The 12,081-nt window shown below is 44.0% G+C and overlaps 1 protein-coding gene across 1 annotated transcript in view; it reads left to right on the top strand.

The window, feature by feature from the left end:
• The window catches only part of clpb (ClpB family mitochondrial disaggregase), a 110,855-nt gene that overhangs the window by 49,998 nt on the left and 48,776 nt on the right, over positions 1–12,081 (top strand). Inside the window, 1 exon segment of the mRNA XM_072576757.1 lies at positions 10,830–10,927. Coding sequence (XP_072432858.1) covers positions 10,830–10,927 — 98 coding nt within the window.

Genomic DNA, 12,081 nt, shown 5'->3' with positions numbered 1-12,081 from the left:
ATGGCACGTGAGTTGCTAAGGATATTTCTTTTATATTTTAATTGTGAACCCTGTTGTGAGACAGTCAGTACCACTGCACTGCACGTTATACCACGTTGAGAGCTGTGATGAAGTAGGTAAAAACAATGATTGCAGATGCTGGAAACCAGATTCTGGATTAGTGTTGCTGGAAAAGCACAGCAGTTCAGGCAGCATCCAAGGAGCAGTAAAATCGACTTTTCGGGCAAAAGCCCTTCATCAGGAATCAGAGAGAGGAGGAAAACTTCTTCAAGGCAGGCTTCCTTGCAAGAGGATTCGCAGTAGGGTTAAAATCAACGAGGTAAAAACAATGACTGCAGATGCTGGAAACCAGATTCTGGATTAGTGGTGCTGGAAGAACACAGCAGTTCAGCAGTTTTCCTGATGAAGGGCTTTTGCCCAAAACGTCGATTTTGCTGCTCCTCGGATGCTGCCTGAACTGCTGTGCTCTTCCAGCACCGCTAATCCAGAATTTGGTTTCCAGCATCTGTAGTCATTGTTTTTACCTACTTCATCACAGCTGTCAACGTGGTATAACGTGCAGTGCAGTGGTACTGCCTGTCTCACAACAGGGTTCACAATTAAAATATAAAAGAAATATCCTTAGCAACTCACGTGCCATCAGCTCATCAGTCTGCCTTTGACACTTCAGCCCCGTTTGCCTGTACCAGTCAGGTTTGCTGGCATCATTCACCACTAATCCAGAAGCTGTGATGAAGTGGCATATATTAATTGCGCATGAGTATGATGCTCTTGAAAGTAGCCCGGAGACTCCAGGTATTTGTCTCAGAAATTCTTGCCTATAAAATTCAGCACTTTACCTGTGCAAACGTAGCTCATCGCGTGGGGAAAACCCAACCTGCCCCTGAGCGGAAACTGCTCTTACGTGTGCCTCCACATTGACTGTAAAATGCTCCCCATAGGATGGTCTCCCTCAATGTTGCATAGTCCTGTTTCTTTTTGCCATAGCAGGTCAGTAAGTGTATTGAGCTGGGTTCTGGCAGATGAGCAGCCTGGAGAATGTGAAACTCGGCCTTGTCAACTGATTGCGATCTCCACCTTTGTTAGGTCCTATTAGCAGAAATGGAGTCCATTTCACATCCTGTAATCTTGCACGTTTACTCAGGTTAGAGTGTTATCTTCTCCCAACCCCAGCTCCAACAGCTGATGTTCTATTTTGTAAACATTTTAAATGGCCCTGGCACACACTCAATTCAGAGTGGAGAGAGCTTTGTGTATGTGCCTAATCTTATCACTGCTTCTCAATGCTGCTGAGCATAACACATGCGCGCGCGCGCGCACACACACACACACACACACACGATTGTTGTGAGGACAGCTGTGCAAGTAAACCCACTTGGAGGGCAGCAATGTGTCATATTTGGTTACAGCAGGACCCACAATTATCAATAAGGTCAGTAGCCATTTTTTTGGTTGTTAACAAAGAGCAGTGAAAGAAGTCGCTTAGCTTTTAGTAGGCTACATTGGGGAGACTGGGCGCCTCCTAGCAGAGCGCTTTAGGCAACATCTCCAAGACACCCGCACCAATCAACCAAACCGCCCCGTGGCCCAACATTTCAACTCCCCCTCCCACTCTGCCGAGGACATGGAGGTCCTGGGCCTCCTTCACCGCCGCTCCCTCACCACCAGACGCCTGGAGGAAGAACGCCTCATCTTCCGCCTCGGAACACTTCAACCCCAGGGCATCAATGTGGACTTCAACAGCTTCCTCATTTCCCCTTCCCCCACCTCATCCTAGTTTCAAACTTCCAGCTCAGTTACTGTCTCCTTGACTTGTCCGACCTGCCTATCTTCTTTTCCACCTTTCCACTCCACCCTCTCCTCCTTGACCTATCACCTTCATCTCCTCCCCCACTCACCCATTGTACTCTATGCTACTCTCTCCCCACCCCCACCCTCCTCTAGCTTATCTCTCCACGCTTCAGGCTCACTGCCTTTATTCCTGATGAAGGGCTTTTGCCCGAAACGTCGATTTCGCTGCTCGTTGGATGCTGCCTGAACTGCTGTGCTCTTCCAGCACCACTAATCCACTAGATACTTACTATGCAGAGAATGGATTAGATACTCCTGGATGGGTAAGCACTGCACTGTTTGAAGTACGGAGTTTTGGATGAACCATTCACTCAGGGGCTGGGTGCATCCAGGTAAATATAAAGGATCCCGTGGCATTAAATTGGAATACACTTGGATTGTAGAATGAATCAGCACAAAACAAGACCACTTGACCCTTCAGGCCTGCACTGGCCATCCAATTACGTTGTGATTTGGAGATGCTGATGTTGGACTGGGGTGTACAAAGTTAAAAATCACACAACACCAGGTTATAGTCCAACAGGTTTAATTGGTTGACTCTAGTTCTTTTGCCAATTACCTTAAGCCTGTGGCTGTCATGGTTCAGTGCACAGTGTTCATGCCTCAGGATGACAGGTTTCCAGGTTACAATGTTTGAGCACAAAGGTCCAAGCTGATAGACACAATCCAGTGCTGAGGGAGCACCACATTGTCAGAGGGTCAGTACTGAGGGAGGTTGCAATGTTGGAGGGTCAGTGCTGAGGGAGTGCCGCACTGTCTGAGGGTCAGTGCTGAGGGAGCGCCGCACTGTCTGAGGGTCAGTGCTGAGGGAGCGCCGCAATATCACATTAGGTAAAATGAAATCAGATTTTCTGGTCATTATCTTCCTGATGATAATGGAATCTTGCTGCCCATATGCTGGCTGCTCTTTTTCTTATTAAAAAAGTAAAATTGCTATTGTCCCAGAGGATCATAGGACTGCTCTTTCATTAGGGAGAGAGAGACACACACACACACGCAACTGGTGGTCGTTTAACCTGGGGATTGCAATGCTTCAGACAAGGGGGTGGGGTTGGGAAGGTGGGACCTTCGTGGTGACCTCAGTTAAGATTATGCAATTGTTTCTCATTTCAATCAAGGAGTATGGAACAAAAGCAGGAAACTCGCTTTGAGATTTATTAGATCACCCATGGCCCCATTGAATGGCACAGTAGACTCAATGGATTGAATGGCCAACTTTTGCTCCTGTGTCTTCTGGAGAGCCCAGGTTTGGACACCGACTGAGGACTAACTTGTGATTTACAAACCTTTAGCATTAGTTGTTTTTGTGTTCTGTTGCTGTGTTTTATAAAGACACCTATCCTGTTTGGTATTTTTCAATAATCTTATCCGACTTTCCTTCTGAATGCAAAGAAAATAAGGCAACAGTTTGCATTGATATAACACCTTTAAAATATTCCAAGGCACTTCACAGGAGTTTTATCAAACCAAATTTGACACTCAGCTGCTTACAGAGATATTGGGACAGGTGGCCAAAAGCTTGGTCAGAAGAGAAGTTTTTTAAGGAGCATCTTGATGGAGGAGAGAGGTGGAGAGATTTAGGGAGGGACGTCAAAGTTTTGGGCCAAGGCAACTGAAGGCAGGACCAATAGTTGGAGTATTTAAAAACACCAATACTCTTGAGTTTGGGTTTCGAGGCTGCAGAGGTCTCAAAAGGGTTGTCATGCTGGGTGAGGTTACAGAGATAGGGAAAGGTGAAACCATGAGCTTGAAAACAAGGATGAGGAGTTTAAAATTGACTGGAGCTAATGAATTTTGGGGAGCACAGTGGGTGGTGAATGAAATGGCCTTGATACAAGTTAGAATGCAGATATCTGTTTCTGATTCTATTTTCTGTATTCCAGCATTTGAAATGCCAACTTAAACTGAGGAAGTGACCGAGCAGGTCAGAAATCTTTGTACCATTTCTTAAATGTTATTTCACAGTTCCCTCTCTCTCCCATAGGGAGAACCCATGACCCAACAGCACGGCCTGAGAAGCAGTGCCAAACTTGCAATGTTTCTCTCTGTCCAGTTGGTGGATTTTATTTCTAAATACCTTGACTCCTCCTCACCTTTAAATAATGATTCCTTAATGACTTGCTCAGTAATTTATGGCCTGAGCTGCGATAGTATTATATTGCAGTCATTTTTCTATCCTCATTGATTGTGTGGTTACTGTGTCATTCCTTAATGATTAGGCAAATTCCATTATTGACGAAAAGGAAACTAATTGAGAGTGAGTATTAAAGCAACTGCTCTGGCCTTTAAACAAAGAGTACTACAGCCACACTCGTTGTTTCCCAGGGTTCATTTTGCCTGTCTCACTCTCACCTGATTCCAATATAGAACATGATAAGGTGGAGGCGCACGGCATGACTGGGAAATAGGTGGAAATGAGAGAGAAAGCAGTAGAAGGGTAACTGGAAAGCAATGAGCAGAAAGAGAGACCGTAGTAGGGATACAGAAAGAGAGTGACATTCGGAAGGAAAGAGAGAAATGCAGAGACAGTGGGAGAAGGCAGAGTACAGCATCTATGCACTCTGAGGCAGCTGAGCTAGCCCTTGTATCCTCAAGACTGGGACATAGTCTGCAAAGAAGCACCCATTCAGTCTATGCACTTCTCTCCTCTCCCACCGCCCCTTGTCAAGAAGAATGACGAGAAGGAAATGGGTGAGTCTCTGCCACCCACCTATGCCTCACAAATAACAAAGAAGTCATCCAGACAGTGTTGCTTTGTTAGATCTCCAGTCAGGCTTTACTTGGAGAATTGTGTTAATACGAGGTATTACATTTTAAGAAGGATGTCAGAGTTCTGGAGAGGATGCAGAGGGAGATGAACTGATGGTAATATCTGAAAAGAGGGGCTTCAGTTATGCAAAGAGTCATGACGTGCTGGAATTTCTCTCCTTAGAGCAGAGATGGTTTCGGAACAGATCGTATAATAGAGGTGTTCAAAACCTTAGAGGTCTACAGCACAGAAAGAAAGGCCATTTGGTTCATTGAAATTTTGTTGGTCAAAAACAACCTAGTAATGACTCTCATCCCACTTTCCAGCTCTTGGCCGTAGCTTTGTTTATTTTATTCATTCATGGGATGAGGGCAACGCTGACTGGGCCAGCATTTATTGCCTGTCCCTGATTACCCAGAGGGCCGTTCAGAATCAATCACATTGCTGTGGGTCTGGAGTCACATGTAGGCCAAGCTGGGTAAGGATGGCAGTTTCCTGCCTTAAAAGACATGAGTGAACCAGACAGGTTTTTCCAATAATCGATATTGGATTCGTGGTCATCGTTTGCTCTTCATTCCAGATTTTATTAAGTTCAAATTACACCATCTGCTGTGGTGGGATTCGAACCTGGGTCCCCAGAACATTTCTGGATCAACAGTCTAGCGATAGTGCTACAAGGCCATTGTACCTTGGCATCACAAGTTCATATCTAAATACTTCAATGTGATGAGGGTTTCTGCCTCTCCTTTACAGGCAGTAACTTTCAGATTTCCACCACCCTCTGGGAGAAAATGTTCTTCTCATCCCCCTCTAAACCTCCTGGTTCTTATCTTAAATCTATGTCCCTGGTCGTTGATCCCTCCATCAAAGGGAAAAGTTTATTTTGTCTACCCTAGATATGCTCTTCAAGATTTCATATATCTCAATGATAATCTCTCTCAGTCTCATGATTTCCATGGAAAACATTTGCAGTCTGCCTTCATATCTATTGCTTGTTCCCTTCTTGAATAAAGGCACAGCATTGGCTGTCCTGCATAACTCTGGTATCTCTGCTGTGGCTAGAGAAGAGTTTAAAATTATTGTCAGCATCTTTGCTATTTCCTCCCTTGTCTCACTCAAATACTTGGGATACATTTCATCTGGCACTAGATATTTATCAACTTGTAAGCCAGCCGGACCACTCAGAACCTTCTCTCTGTGTTTGTTCATTTCTTTAATTATATCAGAGTTTCTCCCTGATGTCTATACCAATATTATCTCTGTCACTGGATGTAGGTTTGTTCGCTGAGCTGGAAGGTTCGTTTTCAGATGTTTCGTCACCATACTAGGTAAAACCTTCAGTGGGTTTCTGGATGAAGCGGTGGTGGGGTGTAGCCCACTTTCTATTTATATGTTTGTGTTTCCTTGGGTTGGCGATGTCATTTCCTGCAGTGACATCATTTCCTGCGGTGATGTCATTTCTGGTTCTTTTTCTCAGGAGGTGGTAAACAGGATCCAAGTCAATATGTTTGTTGATAGAGTTCCAGTTGGAATGCCATGCTTCTAGGAGTTCTCGTGCATGTCTCTGTTTGGCTTGTCCTAGGATGGATGTGTTGTCCCAGTCAAAGTGGTGTCCTTCCTCATATACATCCAGAACCTCGACCTGAGTTACAAATCTTCTCAAAGCCTGCTATCTCTGTCACTAGTGAGCATCAACACAATTTATTTAGAACTGTATCTACATCCTCTGGCTCCTTGCACAAATTACCACTGTGCCCTTTAATGGGTCCTACCCTTTTCCTCATTATCCTTTTACCCTTATAATAAGTGTAAAATAATTTAGGATTTTCCTTTATCTTACCTTCCATTGTTCTTTCATGCCCTCTTTTTGCTCTCCTAATTTCCTCTTTAAGTTTCTTGTTGCACATTCTGTACTCCACTTCTGCTGTTTTGAAACTGTGGTAAGGGACATACCCTCTCTTTTTCTCTTAATCCAGTGCTGTATATCCCTCAATATCCAAGGTTCACAAGATTTGTTGGTCCCACCCTTTGTCTTTATTGGAACATGTTGATTCTGTACTCTCCATATTTCTAACACAGATTTACCTAAAGTGGCCAAATCGTACCCAATCTTATTAATATTAACCTTTCCCCAATGTAAAACCTCACTTCCAGGACCAGTCTTGCGGTTTTACATCACAAACTTGAATATAACGGAGTTGTGATCGCCGACTACAAAATATTTTAACCACTTGCTTGGCTTTATTACCTCCAATTAAGGCGAGGACTGCCACTCTGTCTTTTAGGGTCTTCTATGTACTGGCTTAAAAAGCTGTCCTGGATGTGTGTTAAGAATTCCACTCTCTGTAAATCTTTCACACAATGACTACCCCAGTTAATGTTGAGGAGGTTGAAATCCCCTGCTACCACTACCCTATTACTTTTACACTTCTCTGAAATATGCCTGCATATCTGCTCTCCTATTTCTGTTCGGGGCCTATCGTACACTTGCAGCAATGTGATTACTCCTTTTTGGTTTTTAGGTTGTACCCATATGGCTTCATCTAGGAGCCTTCTAAGATGTCATCCTTCCTACTACTAATTCCCTAATCAATGCTACTACACCCCCTCTTCTTTTATCTCATCTAAAGATACTGTATCTGGGAAGTGTCTCACACATGCGCGCACACAATGTCTCATTGACAGCGCTAACAGCATGCCGTTGTGGTTTAATGTGTGCACTCAACTCATCTGACTTGGTCCTCAGACTCCCAATACTAATATTTATCCTACCCATGCTTGCCACACTGCTTTGTACTTTAACTGATTTATAATGTCCATACTTTCCTGACTCTCTAGCTGTTTCTTCTAATTTTGGCCTTAAATCTACTCTCACTGAATTTTCCCTCCAGATCCTAGTTCCCTGCCAATTTAGTTCAAACCCTTCCCAATAACATTGAACAATACAGTGCAGTACAGGCCCTTCAGCCCTCAATGTTGCACCGACCTGTGAACTATTCTCAGCTCGTCCCCCTACACTATCCCATCATCATCCATGTGCTTATCTAAGGATTGTTTAAATCTCCCTAATGTGGCTGAGTTGACTACATTAGCAGGTAGGGCATTCCACGCCCTTACCACTCTCTGTGTAAAGAACTTGCCTCTGACATCTGTCTTAAATCTATTACCCTTCAATTTGTAGTTATGCCCCCTCGTACAAGCTGACGTCATCATCCTAGGAAAAAGATTTTCACTGTCTACCCTATATAGTTCTCTGATCATCTTGTATGTCTCAATCAAATACCCTCTTAGCCTTCGTCTTTCCAACGAGAACAGATCCAAGTCTTTCAGCCTTTCTTCGTAAGACCTTCCCTCCAGACCAGGCAATATCCTGATAAACCTCCTCTACTAACTTCCTCACAAGGAATGGTCCCATTCGAGTTCAGGTGCAACCTGTCCATGTTGTATATGTCCCACCTCCCACCAGCAGTCCCAATGTCCCAGCAATCTAAAGCCCTCCTTCCAACACCATTTTTCTAGCCACGCATTCATCCAAACTGACGTCCTATTTCTATCCTCATTAGCACATAGCACCAAAAGTAAACCAGAGATTACAATCTTTTGGGTCCTTTTTCTTTAATCTATGTCCTAACTCACTAGATTCTGCTTGCAGGATCACATCCCTTTTTGTACCTATGTTGTTGGGTCCAATATATATCATGATTTCTGACTGTCTAACCTCCCTCTTCAGAATACAGTCATCCAGTGACTTCCCTGACCAGGCACCAGGGAGGCAACATACAACGCTGGAGTGTATTTTGTGGCTTTGGAAATATTTGTGTGTTCCCCTTATAAGTGAATCCCCTACCACCGTAGCCCTGCTGTTGTTCTTCCTCCCATCTTGTGCAGCAGACCCAGATCTGGCTGCCACTGCTTCCCTGCACAGTCATCTCTCCTAACAATATCCAAAAGGTTACTTCTGTTAGAAAGGGGGATGGCCACAGAGGATTCCTGCATTATCTGTCTTCCTATACTCTGTCTGGTGGTCACCCATGCCCTTTCTGCAAGTCCAGTTCAGTCTGCAGCTGCAGTGTGACCATCTCATGTTATTCAGGACTTGCTCAGCATCTCAGGTGTTCCACCTGTAGTTCCAGCTCTGAGATACAATTCACCAGTAAAACTGGACACTTTCTGCACCCATGGTCACCAGGGACAACTTGAGCTTCCATGACTTTCCACGCAGCACAGGAGGAGCTTTTCACAGCCGCAAGCTCTCCTGCCATGACTTCCCTTTAGCCCCAGAGTTACTTACTTTATTAAACAAAATCCCAAATCAATCAACACTCCACTGTCCTTTGATGTAATTGTTTGATCTGTTTTCCCAATCAGCAGTGATGGACCCTCAGTTTATTGTGTCCTGCAAAGAAAATAATACCAATCTTGGATTGGGCATGAGCCCACAACCTTCTGACTTGGAGGCAAGGGTGTTGCAAATTGAGTCGCAGCTAGCCATACTCATGAATGACTTTGAAAAATTATTTAAATGTATACTTGTAATGCAAAGGCATACAAGGCTATAGGAGTATTTTTGTTGGCAAATGGGATTAGAATAGTTTGGTGCTTAATTTTGACTGGTACGGACTTGATAGGCTGAAGGGTCTTTATCTATGTAGTAGGTCTCTGTGGTAACATGAGGTGGAAGCAGTCAGCAATAAGGGGAACTGGTTAAATGCTTGAAAAGGGAATCACCTGCAGAGCTGTGGGGCAAGGACTGGGGGAATGGGGCTAATTGAATAGTTATTTTACATGGACGATGGACCAAATGGTCTGCTTTTGTGTTGTATCACTCTATGAAACCCAGAAGACAACAGATGAGAAATGAAACAGTAAGATTAGTTGAGCCCAGTTGGCATAAACAACGCACAATACATTCCAATGCCCTGAACTGCCCACAAATACTGCCAGGGGCTGCAATCCAAATATATATATATATATATATATATATATAGTATATATGTATGATTTTTTAAAGTCATCATAAAACTCTGGAATTGATTGCGTGCAAGCAAGCCATTGCAATGCCACCCTTAGGAGTGTCTCTGTACAGTAGCGATCAATATTGCAAAGAGCAGAGAGTAAATCCTTCACTGCAGCAGACATGCTTAGGGGCACGCCACACATCTCCTGGAGAACGGATATTTACCCAGGCTGTAATCTTGTAAAAAAACTTGCTGCTTGTCAAAGATCTACATTGCCTTTTATCTGTGTTTATTTTCCGATGCATCATTTATATAATTTCGCGATAGGATAATGGATAGCTCTGTGAGAGGCTGGTAGGGACGTGTGTGAGTGTATTTCCGATGCCTTATCTTTGTTTATGAATCCTTTCCATGACTTTACTGCAATCTATCACTGCTCCTATTACATGCACTGATTGATGCTCACTGTCCCATTTCTAGAACAGGACTTCTCTGTACCTCCAGTAACTTAGGAGCGGCACAGTGGCTCAGTGGTTAGCACTGCTGCCTCACAGCACCAAGGACCCGGGTCTGATTCCAGCCTCGGGCGACTGTGTGGAGTTTTGCACATTCTCCCCATGTCTGTGCGGGTTTCTTCCAGGTGCTCCGGTTTCTTCCCACAATCCAGGTTAGGTGAATTGGCCGTGCTAAATTTTCCATAGTGTTCAGGAATGTATAGGTTAGGTGCATGAGTCAGGGGTAAATATAGAGGAATGGGTCTGGGTGGGATATTATTCGGAGGGTTGGTATAGACATGTTGGGCCGAAGGGCCTGTTTCCACACAGTAGGGCTCTAATTCTAACCCTACTTCTCAGTTTGTCATTGCTAGATCTTATACTGAGGAACTCTGTCCCTGACATCTCTGCTGTGTTGCATCTTTGCCCCTGGCCTTCAGATGCTGTTACTTTAGCACCACTTTTCCCTACTGCTCAGAATAGGCCAATAGTTAATGAAGCAGAGGGTGGGGCAGTAGTTTGATGAGTTACACTCAGCAGAAGAGAGTGGGCGGGATGAAGGTGGCACTTGGATGTGTAGACTGTTGAATTGACAATGGCGCGAAAGGTAGGAATGGGGGTGGCCTGAGGGTGGGATTGCAAGGCGGATCAAGAGGAGGAACAAAGGGAAGGTTGTGGGTGGAAGTGTTGGTTTGTCATAAGCTGCGGAGGTGGTGTTCTCAATTGGCTTGTTAGGTTGGCCAATCTTGTTGAACTTTCAAATTATTCCTCATTCAGGTGCTAATCCTTTACTGCAGAATGAAATGGGACACACACCAGTGGACTATGCCAGAGAAGGACAGATTAAAACATTACTGAAGGAGGCTGAGGTGAAGGTGAGTGCAACATCCTAAGCATTTAGAAAGACAGCCTCACTGTCCTGGGGCAGAACCTGCTGCAATGTCTTCAGTTTCTCAAACTGTTCCAAATGAATGTGACCTCTTACCAAGTTAGTGGTAAATGGGGAGGTGATGGCCCAGTGGTATTACACTAGACTATTAATCTGGAAACTCTGCTAATGTCCTGGGGACCTAGGTTCAAATTCCACCATACCAGGTTGTGGAATTTGAATTCAATAAGGAATCTGGAATTAAGGATCTAATGATGACCACGAAAACATTGTTGTTTGTTAGAAAAACCCACGTTCACTAATATCCTTTAAGGAAGGAAATCTACCATCCTTAACTTGGTCTGGCCTATTTGTGACTCCAGGCCCACAGCAATGTCATTGACTCTTAACTGTCCTCTGGGCAATTAGAGATGGGCAATTAATGATGGCATAGCCAGAGATGCCCACAACCTCTGAGTAAATTTTTTAAAAAAGCAACACTTAACTGAGCCACACACATCAAGTGCAGCAGTGCAATGCTGAGGGAGTGCCAGATTGTCATAGATGCCATTTTTGAGTTGAAATCTGAAATGGAGGTCTACTCGGGTGGATGGAAAACATCCACATGACTGCTTGCCCTTCAAGACACCTTCCCTAACTCTGTAATCTGCTCAAGATCTACAGGATCTTCATACTCTTTCAATTCAGGCTTCTTACACATTCCTGACTTTAATCACTCCCCCTTTGGTGGCTTTGCTTTCATTTGCCTAAATCTTCTGCTTTAAGAAACTTTCTAAAGCCTTTTTTTAAAATCAAGCTTTTGTACATCTGCCCCAATATCTCTGATTGAATTGCAAAAATGTTAAGAGGGCAGAAGAAGACTTTTGGCTAATCGTGTCTTCACCAGATCTCAGTGTAAGTATTATAACTCAGTGCCATTCTCCTGTCTTTTCCCATATCCATGCACATTGTTTTGATTTCTATGACCATCCAATGCCCCTCTTGAAAGCCTCAATTGAACCTGCCTCCACCACATTTCCAGGCAGTGCACTCCCAGACCCTAACTACTGTCTTGAGTAGAAAAGTTTTTTTTTCTCATTGTATTTGCTTCTTGGTGCCAGAGTATGGCAACACTTTGTCTTTTGCATGAAAAAACACTTC

Source organism: Chiloscyllium punctatum, chromosome 9, assembly GCF_047496795.1.
Source record: "Chiloscyllium punctatum isolate Juve2018m chromosome 9, sChiPun1.3, whole genome shotgun sequence".
In the NCBI taxonomy this organism is placed as follows: Eukaryota; Metazoa; Chordata; class Chondrichthyes; order Orectolobiformes; family Hemiscylliidae; genus Chiloscyllium; species Chiloscyllium punctatum.
The sequence above is the reverse complement of the archived record's forward strand: the minus strand, read 5'-3'. Positions and strand labels throughout refer to the sequence as shown.